This window comes from Fusarium verticillioides, chromosome 9 (genome assembly GCF_000149555.1).
Source record: "Fusarium verticillioides 7600 chromosome 9, whole genome shotgun sequence".
Classification (NCBI taxonomy): Eukaryota; Fungi; Ascomycota; class Sordariomycetes; order Hypocreales; family Nectriaceae; genus Fusarium; species Fusarium verticillioides.
In genome coordinates, this window is record NC_031683.1 from 740,855 (window position 1) to 768,770 (window position 27,916).

At 49.1% G+C, this 27,916-nt stretch overlaps 8 protein-coding genes across 8 annotated transcripts; 7 read left to right on the forward strand and 1 right to left on the reverse strand.

Annotated features, from left to right (window-relative positions):
* Positions 1–256: 256 nt before the first annotated feature.
* FVEG_11218 (hypothetical protein) lies at positions 257–1,159 on the forward strand (the record flags this gene model as incomplete). Its single annotated transcript, XM_018900398.1, has 1 exon — positions 257–1,159. The coding sequence occupies one exon, from the start codon at positions 257–259 to the stop codon at positions 1,157–1,159; it is 903 nt and encodes a 300-aa protein (XP_018758670.1).
* A 707-nt stretch (positions 1,160–1,866) lies between these two features.
* FVEG_16984 (hypothetical protein) lies at positions 1,867–7,592 on the forward strand (the record flags this gene model as incomplete). The annotated part of the gene is made up of 8 exons (XM_018906221.1): positions 1,867–2,000; positions 2,056–2,284; positions 2,340–2,393; positions 2,445–2,510; positions 2,563–2,790; positions 2,843–2,887; positions 2,969–7,195; positions 7,243–7,592. The coding sequence occupies 8 exons, from the start codon at positions 1,867–1,869 to the stop codon at positions 7,510–7,512; spliced, it is 5,253 nt and encodes a 1,750-aa protein (XP_018758671.1). The 3' UTR covers positions 7,513–7,592.
* Positions 7,593–8,619: 1,027 nt separating this feature from the next.
* Positions 8,620–10,645, forward strand: FVEG_11221 (hypothetical protein). The gene is made up of 2 exons (XM_018900399.1): positions 8,620–8,967; positions 9,022–10,645. Exons 1-2 carry the CDS (start codon positions 8,829–8,831, stop codon positions 10,473–10,475), a joined length of 1,593 nt encoding a protein of 530 aa, XP_018758672.1. The 5' UTR covers positions 8,620–8,828; the 3' UTR covers positions 10,476–10,645.
* Positions 10,646–10,657: 12 nt separating this feature from the next.
* Positions 10,658–11,903, reverse strand: FVEG_11222 (hypothetical protein; the record flags this gene model as incomplete). Its single annotated transcript, XM_018900400.1, has 3 exons — positions 10,658–11,109; positions 11,162–11,778; positions 11,869–11,903. The coding sequence occupies 3 exons, from the start codon at positions 11,901–11,903 to the stop codon at positions 10,658–10,660; spliced, it is 1,104 nt and encodes a 367-aa protein (XP_018758673.1).
* Positions 11,904–12,501: 598 nt separating this feature from the next.
* FVEG_11223 (endoribonuclease L-PSP) lies at positions 12,502–13,083 on the forward strand. The gene is made up of 3 exons (XM_018900401.1): positions 12,502–12,708; positions 12,770–12,922; positions 12,976–13,083. Exons 1-3 carry the CDS (start codon positions 12,553–12,555, stop codon positions 13,072–13,074), a joined length of 408 nt encoding a protein of 135 aa, XP_018758674.1. The 5' UTR covers positions 12,502–12,552; the 3' UTR covers positions 13,075–13,083.
* Positions 13,084–14,386: 1,303 nt separating this feature from the next.
* Positions 14,387–15,318, forward strand: FVEG_11225 (hypothetical protein; the record flags this gene model as incomplete). Its single annotated transcript, XM_018900402.1, has 2 exons — positions 14,387–14,671; positions 14,722–15,318. The coding sequence occupies 2 exons, from the start codon at positions 14,387–14,389 to the stop codon at positions 15,316–15,318; spliced, it is 882 nt and encodes a 293-aa protein (XP_018758675.1).
* Positions 15,319–15,895: 577 nt separating this feature from the next.
* On the forward strand, positions 15,896–18,040 carry FVEG_16985 (hypothetical protein). Its single transcript, XM_018906222.1, has 4 exons — positions 15,896–16,038; positions 16,090–16,423; positions 16,470–16,572; positions 16,631–18,040. Exons 2-4 carry the CDS (start codon positions 16,199–16,201, stop codon positions 17,899–17,901), a joined length of 1,599 nt encoding a protein of 532 aa, XP_018758676.1. The 5' UTR covers positions 15,896–16,038; positions 16,090–16,198; the 3' UTR covers positions 17,902–18,040.
* Positions 18,041–19,486: 1,446 nt separating this feature from the next.
* On the forward strand, positions 19,487–27,403 carry FVEG_11228 (hypothetical protein; the record flags this gene model as incomplete). Its single annotated transcript, XM_018900403.1, has 3 exons — positions 19,487–23,629; positions 23,727–25,387; positions 25,438–27,403. 3 exons carry the CDS (start codon positions 19,487–19,489, stop codon positions 27,401–27,403), a joined length of 7,770 nt encoding a protein of 2,589 aa, XP_018758677.1.
* Positions 27,404–27,916: the final 513 nt, after the last annotated feature.

A 27,916-nucleotide genomic window follows, 5' to 3' on the forward strand; every position in this document is an offset into this window, starting at 1 on the left:
GCATGTACCTCTTGGGTATCGGATCAGACTGTCACAAAGGCGCCCCCATTTCTTGGGCACAAACGTTCAACTTTTATTCAGTACCTACCTATCGCCAAAGGCTTAGATTAGGGCTTCCAGCTAGGGCTAGTGCGAGTATTGGCGTGAAATAAATGCCTTTGGTCAGTGTAATTAGCCTATGTGCAAAGTATAGGCATGTTTTCTGATATGGTCCATCGTGCATGATCTCGCGTTGCTTACCATCAACGCTTACAACATGAGTGCTGACCCGGATTACGACGTGGATACAGAGGAAGATATCTCCTTTGGCATCTCACTTGTTCCAAAAGGAGAAGAAGGGAATGAATTCCATACGCAAAATGATCCGCTAGATCCCTACCAGCGCGAGAACATCATTGAGCGCAAAGGCGCCGTGGACATTCGATGCTCCAGTGTCGACATTGTTCACGGCCTATTTGATCCCGATGGCGATGATCTGTGCACTCTGATTGTTCTCGATTTTCGATTTGACCCAAGAAAACGAGCGCGGCGCATCGCACATGTCGATATTGAGCTGAGGTTTTCCGCCAGCGAGAAAGGCGTAGCCGATCCTCAGGTTTTTGCCATCGCGCCAAACGGCAACTTGAGATTTGCTCAGACGACGCAGACAGAGACAAAAACTACTGGAGGCGATGTGACCATCGGAGCAGGCGCCGCTGGAGTGCAGGTAGGCAGCGGGCTGAAGTATGAGCGTGAAATTGCAAGAGAGATGAGCTACGCTGGGTCCGCCACAGGCTCCATCGATTTACGCGGAAGAAACTATGGCAAGCCAAACTGCGCGTCTTGGACCCTGTTGGAGAACCCTGAGACAAAGACTGGTGTGCCTGTCTTCATGCGAACCGCCATCCTGCTGAAGAGAAGAGACGAGGGACGTTTCCAGTGCGTGGTGACAGTCAACGCCAAAGCCGACTGGAGAACTTCTATGGAATGGCTCGTCGGCACCACCAAACATGATGATCCGGTACTACTTGACCCGACGCTGGCTCCGACGAGTGATAGGTACAAGGACATAGAGATGAAGCTTGGGGAACTAGATCTAAACACTATCTGCGATATCACCTCGGCCAACATCATCGAGAACTCTGTTAAGCAAATTAAGATAGGTAGTCATAGCTTTTGAATCAAATTAGCCCTCTCGTTGACTCGAATACCGCAGACAGCACACAGGTTACTCAAAGCTTGATCAAAAGGTACATCTTAGGTACCAACGGAATCGCACACTGGCAACTTTTTGCGAGCATCCTTGGCGGAGCTTTTACCCAAAGTGGATATTAGCTTGTTCGCTTGATTATAGTTTAATCCTGCTCGAAAATCTGTGGTGAAAGATTCTCTGATTTGTTCATACATCGGAACGATAACTCCATCTAGGAGCCCAGCCTCCACATTGACAAGGATTACCCAGCCTTCCAAGGCTCTTTATGCTTATCTATAGGTCGGTTTTCGAGATTATCGCCAGTTGTCATTCAGCTCATGCAGATCGTAAGCAGCCCTCGGGGACCTGGAAAACTTGGGGCCTATATCGCAGGTGACAAAAATATCGAGGAAGACTTCGCATAAACTTAGGGTACCATAGGATTGACTATTTCTATCACTGAGGATGAAAACCCCTCAATTTCCCAGCCTCTCGAAAGTACTGTAGCACAAAATTCGATACGAGGGGTTAACGACTATAGACTCACATAATCCGTGGCCGGTCAGTCCATTTCGTGGTAGCTGAGTCAGCATATGACACTACTGCTCCCCATGATGACTAGGACCGTATCATCCTCCAGTCTCTAAGAACTAACATACATTGTATCATCATCGTAGGCATCTGTCGAACTTACCATGGAACAAGAAGAACGGTCGGTCGATGCTACGGAGACATCTAGCAATACTGTGGACAACGATTCTCCATCCTCCGACTTGGGTCTCTTGATCGATTCAACCGAAGGATATAAGGCAAGCGAAAAGAAATTCGAGTAAGACAGGCTTACATCTTTTCACAAGCCAGAATTCTAACAAACCCTCTCATAGTATTGTAGCAATCCATGGCCTCGGTGGCCAGGTCAAGCCATGGAGTTCAAGCAAGACGAACACCTGGATTCAGGATTTGGCAGCCCACATGAACTGGGAAGTTCGCATTATCCGGTATGCCTATGATGCCACAAAATTAGCAGGAGCTACATATCCCGAGGAGGCGATTTCCTCTGAGGCCTCTACGCTTCTTCAAAAGCTCAGTGAGCTGAGGAGAGGCCAGCAACCTGTTAGTGCACTTGATGAATTCTATATTCGAACGATGACCAACTGGAACTCTATAGACGTTACCATTGGCTTTCTTTACTCATGACATAGGAGGAATCATTGCCAAAAAGGTTGGTTGGGAAGCAATCTATTTCGTTGTATTCATACTAACATCACATCAGGCTTTGATACTAGCGAGTCGCTATGACAGTGAACATACCGATATTAGCTACTCAACGAAACTTTTGGTACGGAACAAAAAAGTCGAGTTGTCTGTGAGCTATCATTGACTTTTTGCAGATGTTCTTCGGCTGTCCACACAGAACCCTCGATACGCATCATGACATCGAGATTCTTGCTAGCAGGCTTGAAATATTGAAGCCGGCAGACTCAATAGTGACTAAGGCGATCATGAGATGTCTAGCGAGATCAGTCATTGACGTGAACAATGCTTTCCTGAACACTAGAGTCCTCACACGGGCCAACGTTATCAATATCATTTCATCAAAGACAGATGCTACTGAAAGGGTGAGTGGGAAAGTAGGTTTTTGTTGCATTGATAACACTGACTGGCTTACAGGTCTTTGACAAATACACGGCAGCACTTGGAGTTCCCATGGAGAAAGTTTTACTCATTGACAAGTCTCACAAAGAGTTGATAGATGAACCTGAAGCATATGCCTCGTATGGAGGCTTTCCAACCAAGAGGATTTCATCTTGTAAGTCAACACGCAGTGAAAAGTCAACTAGAGCAAACATTCTGATTTCTATTTCAGTTCCTTGGCAGGATGATAAGTTATCCCATGTCATGAGAGCCATAATGCACCAGGCACCTCCGATCCACCCATTCAAGTTCAACACAACCCGTGGATTCGTCTGGATTTCTGAGCACGATGCCATGGTTAAATGGCTGAAGTCTTGGGGTCTTGGTCTTCTGCATATCCACGGCACCTCTGCCATATCTAGTGTGGCTCAGCATGTGTATGAGGGGATAATAGATCGTGGAAGGAGCACGACCTTCCGAGCCATTCTATACTTCAAATTCGACAAACACGATATTCGCCTAAATTCCATGGGGGCCATGGCAAACTCCTTCTTGCTCCAGATTCTCAGTCAGATAAGGGAGTCCCCTAATAGCAAGATGCCAGATATAGAACCGCCTGATTTCTCGGATTGTTGGACTGATAAAGATGCCTTCTTCTTTTTGGAGAAGATCATGAAGGATATAACAACCCTTGGCGAAATTCACTGGATCATTGATCGGCTCGATCAATGTGATGACAGCAGTAGCATGTTCTTATCCATGGTCTCTGACATGGCCAAGAATTCCGAGCAGCATTTCAAGATTCTGGTGACGACCGTTGATGATAATCAGATCCGCGAGGCTCTATCAGAGTACCCTTCGATTGACTTGAGAGAGCACCCGTCGACAGCTGATGTTATGGAGAGCATTGTGCTCGAATTTATGACTGAGCTGTGCCAAATTCGACCACAATATCGCCACTTTGAGCAAGAATTACGACAAATATTGGATTCCTGCAGTGACGATGACTTGCTTCGCCGCCTCCTTCTCGAATGGCTTCTGGTAGCACCTTGTGCATCGACCAAGTCAGCTCTAGAGCGGGAGCTCTCATTTCTTACCCCCCTTTCACCGGCCAAGATATCCAAAAGATGCTTAGATGCGGTGCCTGAAAGCTCACGGCCATGGGCTCGAAAGGTCTTGATGTGGATATCCCTGTCCGTTAGCCCGCTGACTCCTGAAGAACTGGGAAGTGCACTTAGCCTTGATGCCTCTACGGGCCTGGTGCCTGGCCAGGAGCCATATGGAGATCTCATGTGGGATATTGAAAAGTGCCTTGGGCCTATGATCATCCTAGAGAGTGGTCAAGTTCAATTTCGCCATCCAGCTTCTCGGGATTTCCTGGCGACTAGCAGAGACGCTTCCGACCTAGAACTGCCTTGGTACGCTTGGAACTCTCCGGAAGAAGGTCATCGAGAGATCACAGATGCTTGTGTCGGATATCTCACCTCACGTTCTACTCAAGACAAGATCCTAGCAGCTTGCCGAACATGTCCTATTGATCAGCGAATTTTCGAGAGCTCATCAGATATCACATCGTATGCTGTCGAATTTTGGTCATTGCACTACCAGCGAAGTCACTCATCATTATCTCCAAAGCCAGAATCCTCCAGCATCGCAAACTTCTTCAATGATGATACGGCACTCGAGCGTTGGGATGCAGCCAAATGGTTCCTTTCAAATCCTCATATCAGATCGGACCGACTCTTCCTTTCACATATACCGGTAATTGCATCTATAGGCGACGAAGACTCGGTTAAAAACTGTATTCAGTCTCAAGAACCTGACAAACGGGATATTTCCCAGGCACTTATCGAGGCATCGAGATACGGACATAGCGATGTTGTCAAGTTACTCCTCCAAAAGTCAAGCGCAGATGCAGATATCTGCATCGAAGCTATAATGGCCGCAGCACGATCGGCTGAACTGGAAACACTGGGCATCTTGTTATCGTATGCTATTGAAACTTTGCACATAGCTCAGTGGCCTGGCGCTCTTACTTCGCGGCTCGCTTATCTCGGTTCAACTGAGCACTTAAAGACCATCTTAGGAGCTGGAGCAGACGCGAACTCGACAGATCCAAATTGTTCACCACCTCTTCACTGTGCCATCGTTAGAGACGAGACTGCAGCTTTCGACTCCCTAATAGAGCACGGAGCTGACCCTGCTGCCGTCAACTCCAACTGGGTAGACACGCCGCCCATAGTGGTAGCTGGCAAGTATGGACGAGCGAAGATCATCGACAGGCTGGCCAAAGCAGCACTCATCGGTGCACAGGATAACAAGGGCAGGAACGCTCTATGGTATGCGGGAGGTAGAGGTCACCACGCAGTGTTGCAAGCTCTCGTCAAGGCTGGAGCGAACACAGAAGTCCTCACTGCCAACGTGAGGGAACTTCGACCTGCCCTTATCCCCATCGTAGGGGCTCCCTACCCAAAGTGCCTCAAGTCAGTACTTGATGCTGGCGTGGATATCAATTCAAAGTTAAGGGAAGTTCACTCATTCCATGCATTGGGCATAGCGGCACGATCAGGCCACGTTGAGATTTGCCGTATGCTGCTTGATCACGGCACGTGTAAAGAGTTCGATGACGATTCTGCTCTTATCCACGCTGCGAGAGCGAATAATATTGAGATTGTGAACATGCTGCTCAAAGAGGGTCACAAGGTCGATGTGCAGTTGGACGACTCCCCATACCATGGCACGCCTTTGGTGGCGGCTGCTAGGGCAGGTTACACAGATATAGTTACAGCTCTCCTGGGGAAAAGAGCCAACGTCAACTATGCTGCTCCCAAAGAAATTACACCTCTGATGTCCGCCGTCCTGGGAAATCAAGCGGCAATAGCCAAGACGTTGATTAATGCCGGTGCGGATATGAATGCCGTTAGCGGCGGCGACAATAACAAATGGAATGCAACTCACTTTTCTTACGACTTGCCGGACTGTATGAAGGTTCTGGTCGAAGCTGGGGCTGATATAAACGCACTCGGTCCTGATGGCACGCCATTCTACCTCGCGGCGTATTTCAATCAGACAAAGGTAGTCGAGCCGCTTCTTGAGCACAAACCAGATCTTGAAACCAAATGCCCCGACGGAGACTTTACAGACGCGGGCTATACGCCGCTTCTTTGTGCAGCATCCTGTGGTTACAATGAGCTACTACGGCTGCTATTGGAAGCTGGTGCTGATATTGAAGCGAAAACTCCAAAAGGCGGGACACCTCTGATCCTAGCTGTGGCCACCAACCAAGAGGAGAGTGTCAAGATCCTACTGGAGTACAACTTGGACATCGACGCTAGAGACATATGGGAAGGTTCTGCTATCTTCTGTCTTCCTAACCCTGCAAATCTATCTGTCGTCAGACGCCTGATAAACCGCGGTGCCAGTTTGACAATCCGGAACAACGAAAAGTATACCCCTCTGGGGAAAGCCGTCGTGAACGGAGACCTTCCTTTAGTACGACTGCTCTCTTCTCAAAAGATTGATTTGAATGCGGAGGCTGCTGAGAATGGGACTGCTCTACACATCGCAACAGAGAAGTGCAACGTTGACATCGTCAAAGTGCTCGTCAAGAAGGGTGCTAGCCCGGATGTCGCTAATTCCTGGATGTATGGCTCACCTCTTCAGAGACTGTTTGAGAAATATTATACTTCTGCAGAGAACAAGGATATAATTGCCCAACATCTAATTAATGACGCTGGAGCCGATGTCAATGTTCACGGTGGCAACATGGGATCAGTCCTGAACGCAGCAATCCTGAGTGGCTCTCTAGACATGATCAAGCTCATTCTTGAGAAAGGTGCTGATATTGGATGGCAAGACCTCCAAGGGCGACGGCCGATACACTATGCAGCCTTGAAAACAGTTCAGCATTTCAACCTATTACTCGCGGGAAGTGGCGATGATGAAGAACGTCTCGGCATCACTACGAAGACCAAGTCTGGCCTGACAGTGCTACATTTTGCTGTAGCAACGGGAAGATCTGATCTTGTGGAACTGGTACTCTCACATACAAGTGGCACAATATCCATCAATGAGCCTGACGACGATGGTTGGACGCCTCTGCTCTGGGCATGTCGCGTTTGTGAGAGTTGGGGCACGCCCAAGGAGGTCAGTCCTGAAATCGTGAAGCTTCTTCTAGATCGTGGAGCAGATCCATCGGTTCGAGGTCGGACCTCAGATGACAGAGAATGGTCGCCCCTCAAGATGGCCAGATTCCATGGCGCATCACAAGAAGTGATAGATGTGTTAACAGCAAGTCCTAGTAAAAGAAAGGAAGATGACTGGAAGTCCAAGTTCCATGCTTCTAAGAAAGCAGCGCGAACTACATGGTATTGCGACTTATGCCTCTTTGTAAGTTTTCTCTCGCAACCAGTGTACACATTTTACTAACCCATCAGCACGTCTATGGTACCTTATACTACTGTGACGGTTGCGAGCTCTCGTATGGATTGTGTTTCAAGTGCTATCGTTATAGAGGAGATTTTCATCCCTATCACGATCAATGGGCAGAGCGAGGTCCAGAATTTGTTGACGATGATGATGAGGAGGAGGAAGAGAAGGAAGAGGAAGAGGATGATCCGAAGGGTTCACCAGGGATTGAGCAGGTGCAGGACGACGATTCTGAGGGTGATTGGTCGAATGATGAAGCCGAGGGAGAGGGTAAATAAAACTGGTTGAGCCTTGGTCAGTAGGTACAATCATGGTTATAGTTTATCTGAAAGAGACATTGTCTCAAATGCTGTAGTGGCGTTGTTTTCTACTGCAAGTTTTGTTGGAAAGCTGTAACTGTGATCATACCGGTGGCAGAATATTTCTATATAGTTGGGCCAGCCTTCTCTTGAACGATTTCTATCATGGAAAAGAAACTTATAGTTAACCTTCAGCCTAAAATAGAATGTTCAAAACAGTATAAACTCTATAAAAGGGCAAAACTTGTGGCTTGTTCAACATGAATTGGCAAACAACATACGTAGGGTAGCCAGTTGGGCACTGATATTGAAAGTAGGGATTAAAACCACTCAAGGGGTCTCGGGTTAAGACTAAGAACTATTTGAGAAAAAGAGATAAATTAACAAACTCGAGACGTAGACCTTATGCAATCATTTGCATGTACGTATTTATCAGAACGACTTAATGCCAGTGGCATTTTTTGTAATCCTGGGCCCCATAGACTTTGTCCATCCCTGCTGCAAACGAAAGATCAACAGCGGAGTGTCATAGCGGCGAGTCGAAGAACTTTTGATATGTCTCGTATAGTATCCGTAAACATAGTATAAATAATAACCTCTCGTCTATCAGTAACTATCGTGATTATCTTTGGCTATCATAAAGTTAATTATAGAACTTAGCTACGAGCCGTCCCAGCAAACTCTATGTCACCAAAGGGAGAGAGATATGCTATACGGTTCAACTAGTGGATATGCAGCATCGAACTAGCGAGTCAAGATAAAGACTAACATAGCATTGCCTTACAATAGTTCCTAGCATTCCAGTCAAAGCGTAGATCATCAGGTCGAAACGACCTTCCAGAACTTCCTAGTGGAGTTCGGCATTGCCTTGCCGACATCTAAAATTAGTCCTACGGTCTAGCCTTGGCGGGTAAATTGCAAATTTGAGGAGATCTGCATTGAAATCAAGCCAACACCATTGGTCAATTAGTTTACGAGCCCTGAAATTTTAGGGGGCACTCCACTTGGGTGGGCTCGTTCAGACTCGTTCAGGCTCGTATCTCCCGCTGTCGAGGTCTGGGTCCTAGTCATGCGGAATGCCCGACGGACATTCTAGGCTGAATTTATCCATAGGTTTTACACTATTGGGGAGCCCAGGTTCTCGTATTCTCTAATTCTGCTCCATATGTGAAACATCGTCTGCTGGGTTATTGTGCTTGGACTCTTGGTAGAAATGTAGTATAAGATGGCGAGAGACATCGTGCCATTCGCTTTGTAGCACACCAATACATTCGTTCAATTCATTTCCGTCCATCATGAAAGGCTCAACTACTCTCGCTATTGCGCTCGTTCAATTTAGTGCTGCTTCGCAGCTTGTGTGGCCCTCGAAATGGGATGAGGTTGAGGATCTCCTGTATGTGCAAGGAGGATACAACAAGAGAGGTTTCGCTGATGGTAAGAAACCCACTATTCATTCCCTCGTCCCGAGTCAATACTGACAATCCCTAGCGGTAAGAACTTGCACGTTCGGAAGCAATAATCCTGGACAACAAAACACGGCCGAATGGCTCCGAACAGCCTTCCACGATGTCATCACACACGATGCCAAAGCAGGAACAGGTGGCCTGGATGCTTCGATCTACTGGGAGTCTTCTCGACCTGAGAACCCAGGCCTGGCCTTCAACAACACCTTCAGCTTTTTCCATGGCTTCTACAACCCGCGCGCCAGCGCTTCTGACCTTACAGCCCTCGGCACAGTGCTTGCCGTCGGAGCTTGCCAGGGTCCTAACATTCCTTTCCGTGCTGGCCGAGTCGATGCCTTCAAGGCTGGTCCATCGGGTGTCCCTGAGCCTTCGACCAACTTGAAGGATACCTTCTCTGCCTTCACCAAGGCCGGCTTCACTAAGGAGGACATGACTGCTATGGTTGCTTGCGGTCATGCTATCGGCGGCGTGCACAGCGTTGACTTCCCCGAGATCGTCGAGATCAAGGCTGACCCCAACAACGATACTTCCGTGCCCTTCCAGAAGGACATCTCTTCTTTCCATAACGGCATTGTCACCGAGTACTTGGCCGGCACGTCCAAGAACCCTCTGGTTGCTGCAAAGAACGCGACCTTCCATTCTGATAAGAGAATCTTCGATAACGACAAGGCTACCATGAAGAAGCTTGCGACCAAGGCTGGGTTCAAAAGCATGTGTGCTGATATCCTCACCCGCATGATCGATACCGTCCCCAAGAGTGTGCAGCTCACCCCCGTCCTCGAGGCTTACGATATTCGCCCTTACATCACCGAATTGTCTCTTAACAGTAAGGGAAAGATTCATTGGACGGGCTCAGTCAGAGTCAAAATCACAAACAACATTCGTAGCAACGATGACCTCGCTATTAACCTCATCTACGCTGGTCGAGACGGCAAGAAGGTCACTGTACCTACGCAGCAAGTGACTTTCCAGGGTGGTACTTCTAACGGTGCCGGTGAGCTCTTTGCGAACTTCGAGTACGATGCCACCATTGACGCCAAGAATGGTATCACCAAGTTCTGGATCCAGGAGGTCAAGCCCTCCACCAAGGCGACCGTCACCCACGATAACCAGAAGACCGGTGGCTACAAGGTCGATGACACTGTCCTCTACCAGCTTCAGCAGTCCTGCGCCGTGCTCGAGACGCTCCCCAATGCACCTCTCGTCGTCACAGCCATGGTTCGCGACGCCCGTGCCAAGGACCCCTTGACCCTCCGCGTCGCCCACAAGAAACCCGTCAAGGGTTCTATGGTTCCCAAGTTCCAGACTGAGATCGTCAACTTCAAGGCTACCGGCAAGAAGTCCGCCGGCTTTACTGGGTTCCAGGCGAAGACCAAGTACGAGGAGCAGAACACCTACTTTGACATCGTCTTGAATGGTAAGCCTGCTTCGGGTGTTGAGTTCCTTACTACTCAGGTTATGCCTGATAAGTGTTCATAAGCGTATCATCCAATCTTTAGACATAGACTTGCATTTGGGTTTAGCATAGCGCATCGAAACTTTCATAATGGACTGAATCAATTACTTGCACTTGGCGTTCTCCCCGTACACAATTGAAGGTAACCATCCTTTACCTTCCAACAGAGTGAAAGAAATAACAGACTCATCAGGCTGTGACTGATCTATAAACGCGCTCGTGAGGAGAAATAGCCTTGCTTTTGGACCAAAGAAATCACATCGTCTGCGATGCCCCATGATAGCTCAAGACCTCTACCACCAATACCATACGCATGAACAACGACACCTGGTTTGAGATGTTCCAGTTCCAGGCGAAGGCCGCCTTCACGCGCTGGCCGACGACCAACGATGTCCCTGACAACATCGAAGCGATCGGACTCCTTGCTGTTTACAGATACAGGACCTTCGCTGTTGAAAGGGAACCACTTTGCTGCATTGGACAAGAGAGTCTGTCTTGTCTCAGCTGAAGGATAGGGGTTCCAATTGTTGGGCTCTTTGGTGCCTCCAATGATAGTGCCGCCTTCTGAGGGTCGAGGGATAGCGAATGACCAAGACCCATCCGAGTTCTGGCGTGTTATGGTCTTGAAAATTGGATTCCTCACAAGACATGTCTGGCCTGAAACACGTCAGTGATAGAATCGCCGTCGCTCCAGTTTCTTGTCACCTACCACGGATGGGGAATACTTTCGGATCGCCGAAGCCCATGCCCGAGCAGTTGATCACAACAGACACAGAAACTTCAATCGAGAAAGCCTCTTCTAGAGATGCAAGTGTGTATTGCCTTACACGACCTCCTCTGTTCTGAAATCTGCGCTGCAAGAATGAAGCATATAGAGGGCTGTTGAGAGAATATGTCCGATAACGAAAACCCAGTCGCAGGGAGTCACCTATAGCACTCAACTCACTGCTACTTAATAACTCAAAGCTCGATTCGAGGTGAGCATAGACCGATTTTGATACATCCTTAGTGGCATCGACATATTCAGGCGCTGGGTTTTCGAAGAACTCTTCTCCTGGCATGAATTCAACACCAGCGGCGAGTTTGTCTTTCTCAGACCAACTGTCAAGAGTATCATATGTCTTCTTCGCCCATACCGCTTCTTGGAGTAGCTGGGGAGTGTTCCCTGGGCATGGTCGATAATGTGCGCCGGCCCATGGTGTAGCGTAGTTGATGGACGTCTCGTTGGGCAAGTCTCGTGCGACAATGACGATAGACGGTGGGCTTTGTTGTGTAAGAGTTTGTTCTTGGATGCGAAGGGCCGTGGATAGTCCTATGACACCAGCGCTATAGGTTGCAGTTAGTCGTTGTTCTCAGCGGATTGATTGTTGAAGAGGAAAGCAATAGCTTCCAAGTCTAGCACACTATTCGACGCACCCAACGATAACAATAGTTTCACCTTGATGAGACATTCTGGACGAGCAGAAGTAGAAAATTGTTGGGGTAAGTACACGAAGTTATTTGGTTTAGGATGGAATACTTGGAAGACGAGCTAGTGAGTGCTCTTATAGGAAGAGAAAATTGTTGCAGGCTTATTCTCTCAGGTCGGGAGAAGCCGGTAGTATACCTCGCTCGTATAAGGCGTCTTATCAGCATTTCCAGGGTTCATATCATGGTTCTCAGTATATATTACATTTTCTGTCAGATTTCCACTGCATTGCCATCAATTGCCGAAGCCATTTCAAGGACGCCACTTGGTGGTCAAAACGAGTGCATCTGGAGCGATGGAGGGAGGTGTCCGTCGAGACTTGATTGGGCATTGACTTGCATTAGTCTCACGGAGATCCACCTCCATTCTTCTTTGACGGTGGAGACTGCGGAGAGGTCTATCACGGATTCATCCAGGCTTCTCGTTGGGGAGATGCAATCAAGTTGACTTTTCGGTATGGCCTCTATAAAAATGCCCCCCTAAGCTCTCTCCGAACATCGGAGACTCTCTTACCTAGTAGATTATAAGTAATTATCTCCGTCTTGGATCGACCCGACCTTCAAACTGATACTGTCCCATCTTAGATAACCGTGTCCAAGTCCTAGACCTTTTGACTCTTACGCCATTTCATCATGTCTCTCCGAACCGGCGTTCTGACTACTGACGCACCTGCCCCCAGTCCTCATCTCTCTCAGGCGATTATCCATAATGGAACAGTCTACTGCTCAGGCTCGTTCGGTATGGATCCCCAGACTCGACAACTGGCTGAGGGGCCCTACCATCAAACCGTATGTCCCTTTTGTCTCCCCCGAAATAAATGCGCATTCTGTGCCCTAACACTCAGAATAGGCGGGTGCTCTCAAAAACCTCAACGCTATTCTTAACAAAGCGGGAACAAGCCTTCACAATGCTTTAAAAGTCACCATCTTTATATTGGACATGGACCACTATGCTGAGGTCAACAAAGCATATCTCGAGTTTTTCACTTCAGATCCCAAGCCAGTAAGTTACATCCTTGCCTCGAAAGTCGACATAGTGCTGATAATGACCCGCAGAGTCGGACATGCGTCGCTGTTGCTCAGCTTCCCCTAAAGGGCGCTCATGTGGAGATGGAAGCTATCGCTGCTATTCCTGAGAAGTCTAGCAAGCTTTGATAATCCCAGTTTTGCTTATTTAACAAATTAATATGATATTGATTACATTTATCTTTTGACACCTGGTTAATGTAATGATAAAAAATGCGAGACTTCTTTGACAAGCCATGATAGGTTACTTCAGTAAATTTATAAGCTGAATATAGAACTACAAGAGTCAAGGCGTGAAACAAGCGATGTCCTCGTGCAATACTGGAGAAGGACTGCGTCAGTGTTTTCGAGGCGTGGTCAGGCCCTGTGATAACAATTGACCATAAATTATCTTTAGTCTCCTCCGATTCCTGACCACGCTCGCCGATGGCGGTTCAGCAACTGACCCTGTGGTCGGAGACGTATCCGCGAAGCTTGCCTGGAGCATTGATAAGAGCAGCGATCTAGAATAGTCAACGTTAACTGTAGCCATTGAATCCACTTCGGCAGGAAACTCTCGGAACGGAGATACACTGATCGACTTCACTTTGTCTAGACTTCTCAGCACATCAAAGCGCCCGTTGCAGCTATAAGATAGTGGGAATACTACTAGTCAGCCACAACGTCTAACGTTAGGTGCCGGATGGAGGTACACCTCCGTTGAACCACTAGCATTGCACCACTCTTCATGAAAAGCCTCACGGCCTCGCTTCGCGATATGGCCAATAGCGTTCCACGAATTCGAAGACTTACCAGAGTCGATGCGAGATACCCCACGATTCATGCCCCCGGTCCGGGGCCCCATACCTAGAGTATTATCTCGACCCGTTGTCGGTAAGCTTTCTCGAGCAAGAAAGATATAAAGTAGACCCTTGGCCTCCAGGAAAACAACCAATGTACTCAAACACATTCTCAATATCTTTCCATCATCAAGCCTTCAGCAACATGTCCACCAAGCTCTCGGAAGCGAACTTTGTCGCTGGTGATGGCAAAATTGGACTCTTTGGAAAAGGATCTTGGGTTGACTGGCACTAATTACAGTACTGCTTTGTCAATTCTGAATAATGGGTCAGTCAACTGTCGGTTACGGGAGACATAAAATAACGGGAGAGACAGATACATGCTCATGCAGATTCCGAGCAACATGATTCTGACCCGCGTCTGACCTTCGATTTATTTACCATCGTGGGTCCTTCTATGGTCTGTCGTATCGTCTGCCACCGCTGCCTGTAATTCATTCAACCATCTGATTGTCGTTCGCTTTTTCCTCGGCATATGTGAGGCACCTTTCTTCCCGGGCGTCTTCTTCCTACTATCCTGCTGGTATACCAAGAAAGAGTTGGCACTCCGTTATGCAGTTCTGTATTCCAGGCTTGTGCTTGCAACTGCAGTGTCTGGCCTAATGGCTGCAGGTATCTTTGCAGGCTTGGGAGGTGTAGCTGGACCTGAGGGATGGCGATGGCTGTTCATCCTCGAAGGTGCTGCTACATTTCTGCTGGGCCTAGTCGCATTTGTGATGCTTCCCGATTTCCCTGCTACAAAGAGTCAGAATTGGCTATTTGCCGCGGAGGAGAAAGAGTCGACTGTCACTCGTATGGCCAGAGATGCTGTGTCTGAGGAGGAACATGACCAATCTGTGTTGCATGGCTTGAGACTTACCGTCACTGATGTCAAAGTATGGGCTTTTGTAAGTGCTCTGAATCCCCATTTTTGCGAAAGCATCTGACCATGGCCCAGGCTCTTTTGCTCCTGTCTAACCAGTCTGCCTACGGGTTCAACTACTTCTACCCTGTCATCGTACGAGGCTTCAACTTGGGTAGCCGGACAATAACTCTTGTCTGCACCGCACCACCGTATCTCCTGGGAGCCTTCATTTCATACTTCATCGTTTGGCACAGTGACCGCAAAGCAGAGAGAGGGTGGCACATAAGCGTTGCGATCCTCTTCGCAATAGTCGGGTTTATTATCAGTGCTGCGACTATCAATATCCCCGCTCGTTATGCTGCATCGTTCTTGTACATCTGCGGCTGCTTTGGAGCAAACGCGGCTTTGTACAGCTGGGCTGCGTCTTCACTTGGTCAGACACCGACGAAGAAGGCTTGTGCAACGGCTATCATCAATGTCACCGGTCAGCTTGGAACCATCTGGAGCCCTTACTTCTTCGACTCGGATGATGAGCCAAGGTATACTAGGGCGATGATTCTTCTTTTGGCTTTTGCTGTATTGGAAATCTGCGTTTTCTTCTTGTTGAAGTTTATTCTTCGAAGGGCTAATAAGAAGATTATTGCTGAGTATGAAGGAACCGGAGAAATCCCGACACTATTCACTCTTTAGTCTTGTCCAATATGCTCAGGCTAGATATATTTTAAATCAGATATACAGACAGTATCCGATTCGTGTTCAACGGATAGTGTTTTGATATATGATTCTTAATCCATGCATAGATTTATGATAATTTGCGGTATAGACTTGCCCGAGACTGAAATATTACCATATTGGGGAATATTTGACTTGTCGGATCGCGTGCGGCACCATTTTCCAATGTCGCGGAGCCGCAGGAATAGAGTTCACTAGCAATGCAAGCAAAGTGGATTTTGCAAGTCGGCTTGTGCCCGAAGCTGCAAACACTCTTACATGAACCATCTAAACAGGTTCGAGATTACAATCAATGATTTGATAGAAACAGGGTAAGCTTGATAATTGGGATGCCAGTACCGGATTGCGATGGGCTGGCATAGGTATATGGGTAGAATTAGGTAAAGTTAGGTGAAATACATGTCTGCCTTTCGTCCCATCTAGATTCACTCTCACAGCGGGCATCGGCCATGACTCTTACTGTGGCGTTCCCTATTGAGTTAAAATTGCGGCTTTGCGGCATCTAATGCGGCGCATCGTGAAACTTCCAGCCGCTCGGATTCGAATCCTTGACATATCAAACAGGCAATCGACCTATCGCTACACAATAACCTCAGCACGCAATCGTTCCCCACGTTGTCGCAACAAAGGTCAGCGTAACAATCAAGTGCAAATCATCACGAAAAGGGCGATTCGTGAGTCAGTGTAATCAATTTAGAAGTATGGAGTCGATCTGATGTGATTTGATAGTGGTCTCATATCTGATAATCGTCCAAGATAAAGCGAAGCAATTCCCGCATGTAGATCACTCGGCTGTATCCGCTCTTCATTCCAATTCTTTATCTTTGCATCTGTAGATATGGGTGTCACAGAAGATTCAAAGGACCTTTCTAGGGTTCAAAGCCGGGAGAAAGAGGGAGAGACTGCTATTGTTTCTGAGAAGTATGCTGATGTTACGCTTCGCCTCGTTGAGGAGCACGGTGATCAGTTTGGACCTCTGACTCCCGAGAAGGAGAAGAAGCTGCGAAGAAAACTCTACTGGCACGTGATGGGACTCTTATCAGCGATCAATTTGCTTCTATTCGTATGTTCGCCAGCATCTGTTGCCATGGATTTACTGACATCTACAGATTGACAAATCAACTCTCGGATATGCTGCTATTCTCGGCCTTTTCGAGGAAACGGGTATCAACAAAGCACAATACAACAATCTGGGAACATTCTTCTATGTAGGTATGTTTCAGTCACTCTATCACCTCTTCAAGCCAGAACCTTTCTCATGCTATCTTAGGATACCTTGCTGCACAATGGCCTGGCCACTATCTCATGCAGCGGCTCCCCTTTGGTAAATTCGTTGCTGGATTAGTCTTCATGTGGGGAGCTACTATCCTTCTTCACTGCGTTGCAACCAAATACGCAGGCCTTGTCGTTCTTCGAATCGCTCTCGGTGCTACAGAATCAGTAGTCGTGCCAGCAATGGAGATGACAATCGGCATGTTCTTCAACCGCCACGAACAATCATTCCTTCAACCTTTCCTCTGGGTTACAGCAGCTTTGGCACCAGTCTGCGCTGCTTTCATCTCCTACGGTCTTCTCTGGAGTCATAGCGCAGTTCTCCCCTGGAAGCTTTTTATGATTGTTACTGGAGGCCTTTCTGTTGTGTTGTCTGTGTTTGTTTGGTTCTTTTACCCAAACAACCCCGCTGAGGCCAGGTTCTTGACGCTGGAAGAAAAGGTTCACTCCATCAAGAGGGTGCACGAGTCGAGTCAGAGTTCCATCGAACAAAAGCAGTTCAAGAAGGCTCAATTTCAGGAAACACTTCGGGATCCAGTTTCGTGGCTGTTTTCTCTCCAGGCTTTTACCCTTATGATGTCCAACAACTTAACATACGGTCAACAGAATCTCATCACCACAGCTCTCGGTGTCGATGCTCTGGGTTCAACCCTTGTTGCGGCAGCTGGAGGTGGCTTTGGAGTCGCGGTTTGTCTTGCTGGAACCTTTGCACTAAAGTGGTGGCCTTCCAATCTCGCTCTTCACGGCCTTGTCTGGTGTATACCTGCTGTCGCCGGTGGTATTGGAATGGTCGCCATCAACTGGAACGAGAAACTCGGAATGCTTGCATGCCTCCTCCTCGCAGGCCATACCTATGGAAACACTTACATCATAGCCCTAGGCTGGGCAACATCGAGTGCTGCTGGCTACACCAAGAAGCTTACCCGCAACGTCATGTTCATGGTTGGCTATAGTGTTGCAAACTTGATTTCACCGCAAATATGGGTTCCCAAGGATGCACCCAGGTATTATGGTGCTTGGATCTCAATGATTCTTATCAGCTGGGTGGGAACTCCGGCGATTTTGTTCGTCATTCAGTTTATTCTTAAGAAGAGGAATAAGGAGCGTATGAAGTGGGCGGCTAGCTTGAGTGAAGAGGAGAGGCTCGCACATGAGTTTGGCGAGGTTGAGCAGTTGGATGAGAATGGTCAGATTGTTCGAAGAAAGGTCGAGATTGCTCTGTTGGACCTCACGGACTTGGAGAACAAGTTCTACATCTATCCTATCTAGGGTAGTGGGATCAAGTCTAGTTACGGTCATGCCTAGGTCCATTTTAGCATAGAAAGAGTTGCCTCCGATCGCGGACCTGTTTGGTCTCACAAAAGAATCTATTGATAATTGAGATTTACCAGGTTCAGGTTTTTACTAAACACTATTTGCTGGAGTTTGCACATAAGAGTCTCGACTGCCTAGCAGGAAAAGGTCTGGAACATTCACTCTAGATCGATAAAGACTACGCGGCCTTGGAAGAAAAAGTCGAGATCTATCGGCAACAACCTCGGCTAACTCAAAGTGAAGCAATCTTCTCTCACAGGAAAGTAACTAAAAAAAGGCGAAGAGGCGCACATGACTGACTCAAGCTGAATCCAAGTCAGGGGTATCCGCTGCACTAGATCTAAGACTCCCGTCCCACTCGCATGGAAACGCCGATAAGCGCAGTGTTCGGTCCACGTGTCGCTTCTATCAGAATCATTAGCTCGTGGCGGTGGCGGTCGCGAATGGTGAGACTATTCCTGATATAAGCTTTCTACCCGCCGACTAGCTTCAGAATCGACTTTAGAACACTCAGATTGGGAAATCGTTTCGGGGCCTTCTCCGTTCGTGGCTGGGAAATTCGATAGTGAATCTGCTTCATGGCCTACCCCTGTAATTTTGAAAATGACGATGGGCTGACGTGGTGCTGGCCTCGAACTCTATGAATCGTGATGGGATTGTGAGATCGGGATCGTGACACTTTGAGTTTGCGGAGAGTTTGCTGGCAATTTGACCACTCTCTAACTATAAATCATTAAACTCAGATTTCAGCTGATGTTTATGAAACTCTGTTTAAACTCAGACATAAAAAAGGGGTTCGGCCGTTGGGAACCTTATTGTGACATCGTCCTCGTCCCACTAGAAAAACCATCTTGGCAACGGTCCAAACTCCCGGCAGCCTGGTTACTCTAGCACGTCGTCACTAATACCCTCTCATTGGTCTCTAGTCCAGGCCCAGACCTACCGTTCAGCTGACAGACGAGATGAAATCTAGGGTCGTCCCACTACACGTTGCCTCTATTCCCAAACGGGTATATTTCACCGTCTCCAAATAATTCTTCCGGCGCTATCTTCCGTCACGGCCGAGTCCCCTGGACTGAATCGAACATTTCATTCGACCGGTTTGCATCTTTTGTTGTCTAGCCTTTGGACGAAATCGATAGTTTCTTAAATGCCATGTTCAGCTGCTTGTAGGCCGGCACTATCCTCATGGTGTCGTAAGACTCTAGACTAGGAGCCATAATAAACTGGTCAAAGAGCCTACTAAGCTCATCATAAGCCATCCTAAACTCTTCTAAATATTTCTGTCACTCGGTATGAAGGCTTTGCCTTGCCAAGACTACTTAGTCTGACGGGCGAGCCGAGTACTTCTAGACTGGGCGAAACTCATGGCATTTTTCGTAACCGAGAAGCTGGTGGCCTCTGGGACTGGTATCAGATAAGAGACGGGATGTTATATCAGTGTATGTAGCCCCTGTAGAATACAAGGTCTGACCACGTACTTTTGTCCCTCCCCCGCGTCCGCAACCTTTCGTGCTGTTGCGTTGAATCACGGCTCAACATGGCCAAATTGCCTGCCTGGCTACTGCTCCCGCTCGTCTGTGGGAGCAGTCTTGCAAAAGAAGGTTCTGTTGTCCCTGCTTTCGTTGATTCTTCCTCCAGCCATTCCACTCGTTTTGCTTCCCTTCATGACACTCCTTTGAACGGCGCTGTTCCCGTTGCCCCCGGCGGTTCTTCGTCGTTCACTCCCCAAGTCAATCCGCTTGTTAAGAGGTCGTCGGCATGCAAGCCAAGACAGCCCCAGGGTGGTATTGGTGTTGGAGCTCCGATCTTGACTGCGAGTGGAACCTCCTCTACCACGGCTCCCTACGAGACATCCTCTGGGACATCTGATGCATCTAAGCCAGAGACTACCTCTACCATTGGAAGTGTCTCATTGTCTGAGACTTCATCAACCATTGAGGTTACACTCACTTCTGGCGCCTCATCAGGACTTGCTTCAGAGACATCGGTAACTTCTGCCGACGGCGACAACCACTCTTCATCAAATGAAGTGGCAGCACATGATGCTTCAACATCTTCACTATCCGATGCCGATACAGCTTCGACAGATGCAATTGGCGCCAAGTCAGCCACAGTCGCTTCCGACAGCACGACTACCGGCCTGACGACTGTGAACCCAACTACCACCGATACTGTTTCAGCCTCATCAGTTGATCCAAGTGCTGCTTCCCACACGACTACTGGCTCTGCCTCGATTTCATCTCTAGAGCCAAGCGCTGGCTCAGGTTTTACAAGTGGCTCTGTCACCAGAAACGTTGATACAACCCTGGCCACTTCAATCGATTCAAGCGCAACTTCGGACATCGCTCCTGGAACCACCACAACAGGCAAGACCTCAGTCTCTGACAATGTCGCATCGTCTTCTGAATCAGGCGCTGGCTCAGATACGACTTCTGGCTCTGCCACCAGCGACGCCTCTACTACCTTGACCGATTCATTTGAGTCGAGCGCCACCTTGACCTCTGAGACGAGCGAGACTCTCACATCGTCTGGAACTCAAACTTCCGAGGCATCACACTCTTTGACCACCGAATTTCCTTCTTCTTTCACTTCTTCACAACAAACATCAGAGAGCGTGGTTTCAACAACAACTGACTCGCCTCTAGTACTCACGGTTGCCGCTGACGGAAGCGGCGACTACACTGCCATTAACGATGCTATCAAGGCAGCCCAGACAAGTGGTTACCCAACTGTGACTGTCCTTGCAGGCACTTACACCGAAAACGTCGTCATCCAGGCTACACCCACCGTCACCATCGTTGGTGAGGTCTCCAACAAGCGCGATGTATCCTCTCCTCCCCTAGTTGTCATCGACAACGGTGGAAAGGCCAACCCTCCAAACGCCAACCCTGCACTGTCTTTCTCAACGGCGAGTGCTGCTGGTATCACGTGGAAGAACATCAAGTTCTCCAATAGTCAGGCTGGAGGTTCAGGCGGTGCTGTCTTCCTTAGGGGCAGCAAGAATGCCTTCTACAACTGTCAGTTCTATGCTGCCGGTATCGCTGCCATCACTGGCTCTTATGCCTCTGCCATCGTCGCCAACTCGTACATTGAGGCCGCTGACAAGGTCCTCTACAACTATCCTTCACTCTACCTATACGGAACCACGGTCACAGCTACCAACAGCAACGGTATCATTGTCTACAACAAGGGCGCTCTCTCTGGAAGCACGCTCTACAACTCGACTGTCGTCTTCGATACCTGTGATATCAGCCAGAAGAGTGGATCAACCAATACCCGTGTCTTCCTTGCCGCGGGCAACGGTGATGGCTCCGTCGCTGTCTTCCGTGATACGAGCATTGGAAGCTTTGTCGCTGCTACTGGTGTCTATGTCGATGCAAAGACTCAGTCTAAGCTGAACAGCTATATCGAGTTCGGCACTACTGGAGATGGTAGCTACTCCAACCATGTGGCTGATCGCTCGAATTATGTGACCCTGGTCACAGACCCCAAGGACCTTTCTCCTTACGAGATCTCCGCCCTTTTCAAGAGCGCCTACTATAGCGTCGCGGTTTCTTCCCTCGATTGGATTGATCAGGGTGTTTTGAGTGCTATTCAGGCCAGCAACGCCAAGGACTTCAAGCAGGATGTTGAGACTACTACTTCGGCTGCCCATACGACTTCGGATTCTTCCTCTGCGACGTCCGAATCAGCAACTACTACCTCCGATTCGAAGAAGACTACTTCTGAGTCGCTGACAAAAGCCGCTGACCCTGCGACAACTACCTCTGATGCCCTGTCCAAGGCCATATCTGCAGCAAGCACCACAGAGGAATCTACTTCCGCCGCACCTACAACATCATCTTGCTCGCTGCCTTCTTCTGTTCCCAGCACAGCTCTCGTCGTCGGTCCCAAGAGCAATCCTTGTGCTTCTTACGACACTGTCGCTTCCGCAGTCGCAGCCCTTCCTGCTGATGACACCACCCAATACGTCTACATTCTTGCTGGAACCTACCAAGGACAAGTCTCAGTCGTCCGTGTTGGTGCTACTATCTTCCGTGGTGAGACAACTGACGGTTCTTCGCCTAAGAATAACAAGGTCACCATCACTGCCAGAAACGCTGTCTTGTCAAGCAGTGGTGGTTCATTGGGTACTGCGACATTCTCTGCCAGCAAGTACGAAGCCAAGCTTGTGTCTTTCTACAACATCAACTTTGAGAACTCCTTCGATCCCACGACCAACAACATCGCTCTCGCTGTGTATGCCAAGGGAACAAAGGTTGCCTTCTATGGCTGCGATATTGACTCGTCTCAGGGAACTCTGTACCTAGACTACGGCAATTTTTTCTTCAGTCACTCAAAGATCTCAGGAACCACTGATTTCATCTGGGGACAAGGCGCTGGTTATATCTATAACTCTCTCATTGTTTCTCGGGGATCTACCACTGGACAATCTATTGCCGCCTACAAATACCAGGGCCAATACGGCGGCTCAAGGCTCGTGTGCGACCTCTGCGCCGTCGTCCCTGAGTCAAGCTCTGTTCCTGAGGGAAGCACATACCTTGTCCGTGATTACAGCACCAACTCCAACGTCGCTTTTGTCAACTCGTTCCTCGATGGGCATATCGCAGGCGCTGGATGGAAGATTGCTTCTCCCAGCACTTTCACCGGTAGCTTCACTGAGGGTAACAACACTGGTCCTGGCTGGGACTCTTCTGCTCGTCTGTCTGCTGCAACAATAGCCAGCGATACTTCTTCTTTCAGCGCTGCCGGTATCTTGGGTAGCGATTCTTGGATTGATAAGGCTGCCATTGCACCCTTCCAGGGATGGCCTGACTCTGTGTACGGCAAAGATGCTACCACCACAACCACTTCAGCTGCGACTACAGCTTCTAGCACTACAAGTGCTACTGCTGTCGGTGCTACCTTGACTGTTGCTCCCTCTCCCACTGGAAATGAGTACAAGACTGTGGCCTCTGCCCTCGCTGCCATTCCCGACGACGGTGACGACTACACCATCTTCGTCAAGGCCGGTTCATACAACGAGCAGCTTACTCTCACTCGCTCTAGCGGTCATGTTACTATTCGTGGTGAGACAAGCTTCGAAAATGATTTCACACAGAACGAGGTCCTCATCTGGTTCAAGCTGGGCTACTCTACTGGTGCATCCCGCAACGAAGAGACTCCCGTTCTCTTCTGGAAGACCACTTCAGCCTCTTCTGGTCTCTCGCTGTACAATCTCAACTTCACCAACACTTATCCTCAGACGAGCGACACGGCTGCTCTCGCTGCTGACTTCTTTGGAAACATGGCGGCGTATGGATGTGCTTTTGACGGCTTCCAGGATACCCTTCTTGTCAACCAGGGTATTCAGGTCTTCTCCAACTCATATATCGCTGGCTCCGTGGATTTTATCTGGGGTTACAGCAAGGCTTTCTTCCATGGGTGCTATATTGCGTCGAACACCGCCAATGCCTACATCACCGCCAACAACCGCAAGAGCTCTTCTTGGGCTGGCGGCTTCGTGTTCGATAAGTGCAAGGTCACATATACTGATAGTTACGGATCTAATTTCGGAACAACGTCGCTCGGCCGGCCTTGGTCTCAGTATGCCCTTGTGGTTTACATGAATTCATTCCTCGACAAGCACATTTCTCCACAGGGTTGGGCCACCTGGTCTTCAAGCAACCCCCAGACATCGGTAAGTAAGAGTTTAGAGCAGCTTAGAAGACTTTAGGGGACTTTAGGGGATACTCTTCTAAATTTGCCATACGGCTTGCTAACAATATCCTTTCCAGAACGTGCTTTTCGGAGAGTTCAACAACACTGGCCCCGGCAACTGGACTTCGTCTAGAGCCAGCTTCGCCACAAAGCTCACCGAGTCACAGGCTGCTGCATACTCCCTTGGGTCGTTCATTGGAAGTACCAGCTGGCTTGACATGAAGGCATACAACCTTGCCCCTAGCTACGCCATCGATGGCTCTGACGTAGCCACCGATCCTGAGACCGACACCTGGCCAGTCCATCCTTCTGACGGTACCACCCCTCCCAATGGTGCTGTCACTGTCTCCGTTGGCGGAGAAAAATCAGGCTCTTACTCCACTCTCACCGATGCTCTGAACAGTCTACCCAAGGACTCGACTCCTCAGACCATCTTCATCTATGCCGGAACATATGAGGAGCAGGTGCCTGCTATCAACCGACCGGGACCTGTCACCATTATTGGTTACACTGAGAGCGACCCTGGAAAGACCTACGCTAGCAACCAGGTTACCATCACTCAAGCCAAGGGTCTCTCGGTTGCTGGTACTATCCCCGCCGGTCGCAGCAACGCAGATACAGCTACTATCGCGACAGCCAGCACAAAGATCGCTTTTTACAACGTCAAGTTCGTCAATTCTGACAACTTGGATGGAGTGACACCCAGCTATGTCACTCTCGCTGCCAGTATCTACGGCAACGACATCGGCTTCTATGGTTGCTCCTTCATTGGCTGGCAGGACACTCTTCTTAACGGCGCGACAAATGGTTACCAGTACTACGAAAGCTCGTACATAGAAGGAGCGATTGATTTCATCTGGGGATACAGCAAAGCCTACTTCAAGGGCTGTACTCTGGCTGCCAAGCGTGCAAAGTCAGCCATCACAGCACAGAGCCGTAGCAGCGCGAGCGCGATCGGAGGTTACATCTTTGACCAGTGTCTTTTCACTGAAGCTGCTTCAGCTACTGTGGATCTCCAGGGACAGGTCTATCTTGGCCGACCTTACAGCGCATACGCTCTCGTGGTCATCAAGAACAGTTACTTGGATAGCATCATTCAGCCAGCTGGTTGGAAGATCTGGTCTACAACCGACCCTCGCACTGATCATATCACTTTTGCTGAGTACAACAACGAGGGTCCCGGAAGCTGGGAGCAGAACACGGCAGCCCGAGAGGCCTTTGGCTTTGCTACACTTCTGACATCAGATACCTACTCTCTCGAGTCTGTCATGGACAGCACTGACTGGATTGACATGACCTACTGGGACACCATTACAACGCCTCAGCCTAGCACTGTCACACCCACTCCTGTTCCCACTGGTCCCTACAGCGGAAAGACTCCTCCTGCTGGTGCTTACATTGTCTCCAAGGACCCTATCGATGGAGTCACGACTTATGACACCATCCAGGCTGCCATCAATGCTCTGCCCCTTTCCACCAAGGTCACCCCCACTGTCTTCATCTATCCCGGCACATACAAGGAGCAGATCGTCCTCAGCCGACCTGGAACCACATTCTTCATCGGTTACTCTGAGTCTCCTGAGGATAACTCCAAGAACCAAGTCACTATCACCTACGACAAGGGTATTGACACACAGGCTGAAGCATCCAACTCTGACTCGGCTACCTTTTACGCCACTGGTAACTACTTCCAGGCTGTCAACATCAACTTTGCTAACACCTTCGGCACTACCGCCAAGTAAGTCTCAATCACCCATAGGAACTCGACATCCACTAACAGACATACAGCTACGCCAGTCTTGGTTTCGCAGTCAAGAGCAGCAAGTTCGCCTCGCTCTATGGCTGCCAGGTCTATGGTAACCAGGATGCTCTGCTCATTAACGGTAATCTTTTCGCATACAACTCTTTATTCACAGGAAACATCGATATGATTTGGGGATCTGGAGCTGGATACTTCCTCAAGTCTACCATTGCTCCCAACAGAGATGGCATCGCCTTGACTGCGAACAAGAAGGGTACCAACACTGGACCTTCTTGGGGCTTTGTTTTCGATCAGTGCACAGTCTCTCCTGCTGGTGGCGCTTCTTACTCCAATATCTACCTCGGTCGACCTTGGGATCAATATGCTCGCGTTGCCTACATCGAGTCTGAGTTGGATTCTTGTATCGCTGCTGCAGGTTGGCAAGCTTGGACCAAGGCTGATCCCCGAACAGCCAATGTCATCTTTGGAGAGTTCGACAACTCTGGTCCTGGATCTTCCACTAGCCAGCGTGCTTCTTTCGCCAAGCAGCTCTCTGGCGAGGACGTTGCACAGTTTGAGTTGGGCACTTTCTTCACTTCTACGGCCTGGATCAACATGACCCTCGTTGACGCGACACCTTTTGATGCGGGCATTGCTGCTACTCAGACCTACAGCTCCACAACTGTTTACACCACTCAAACTGTGACAACATCTCAGACAGCTTTGGTCACCACCACCGGAGCCGATGTGATTGTTACAGAGAAGTCTACTTCTACTCTTGATGTTGGAACCACCATCACACCTGATCCTACCACCAAGACCAACACTGAGAAAAGCACAACCACTCAGACTCAGCAGATTACTCAAGGTGACAGCGTTGTCACAGTCAAGTCGACTGACGTTGTGGATGTTGGCATGACTGTCACTCCTGCTGACGTTACCAAGACTTCTACCAACGTGGTTGCCGCGACTGTCACTTCTTGGATCACAACTTCTGCCAAGGCTGTCACTACGACCGTATCTACTACTGCAGTCACAGTTACTCCCAAGTCAGTGACTCAGAAAGAGACCGAGTTTACAACGGTCTTTGCTACCAGGACCTCAAGCCCTAAGGCTGTCACAGTCAAGAGCACCACCACTACCACTGTTGGCACTGGCGGTACTACTACCACTTCCCTGAAGGCCACCACAGTTGTGTCTACTGTTGTCACGACTTCAGTCAAGACTGTCTCTAAGACCACAACACTCAAGTGTATCCCAACCCAGGACAAGCGTGATCTCGGCGCCGCAGCAGTTCTCAAGCCCAGAGCTGCTGTTGTCTTTGGTAACCCTTCATTCGATCTCTCTTCTGGTCTGACCCGCCGTGATCTGGACCTTGGCTCCATCAATCTTGAGGCTCGTGCCGAGGCTCTCCGAACAGTCACTGTCACTGTGGTCTCAACCTACACCACCAACGTCAAGACCTCTACCGCCACTGTCCCCGGCAGCACAACTACAACAGAGTTGATCACCACCAAGACAGTTGGAAAGACAAGCACCTTGAAGCCCGTGACTGTCGTGGAGGTGTCTACATCTGTCGCCACGCGTTTCGCCACTGTTACCATTCCAGGATCAACTTCTACAACTACAGAGGTCATCACCAAGGAGTCAGGCAAGACTACTACTCTCAAGGCTGCTACCACTACAGTCGTCGTCGACGCCACATCTGTCGTGACCGAGAAGAAGACCACCACTCTCCCCGCAGACACAGTGACAGTCTACAAGACTCTCACTCAGACTCTGGCCGCAGGAACTGTCAAGGTTACTTCGACCAACACCGTCAAGAAGACTTCCACTGTCACCCTGGACCAGCAGACTGTCACAAGCTGGGCTACGGTGAAGACCACCCTGCAGCCTTCCAGCACGGTCACGGAGCGAAGCACCGTGTCCAAGGTTACCACTTCCGTGATCAAGTCGACACAGACGAATTGGGCTACCAAGACGAGCAAGGGCGCTGCTGCTTGCACCAACTAAGCTGGGTATTTAATTCATTCTAGTTCATTCGTGCGACATAATTAGTCAATTTAGCCATAATACATACTGTAATTTTGCCCATGTTGTGTCTAATCTCTCTGCATGCCCTCTCGTTTTCGCTTCGTGACTCAGTGCCATGCGATACCCATGCCGTGGAGCTGGAGATCACTTGCAGATCTTGAGCTTTGCCTGAGCGCAAGTGACTGTGCACAAGCTTCGATCGCGAATCGCGGCTGTAAAATAATTGCCATGTTGTGCCTATCAACACTGCAGCCATTCATTACCTCTCCCCGAGTATCGATGTTTGCACCGGCAAAAGTGGAACACTCGACGCCGATATCACCACCATAAATTGGAGATTCAAGGTGTGATTTGGGGGTAGTCAGTCAGAATTGGAGACGTCGCTTATGGAAATCCCACATTCCGTCGTTATCGGCGTTACTAACTCAAACTCTCCGGTTAAATGCAGTCATAATCTGTTAGCGCCAGGCGCATATTTTAACTCTCGGGAGT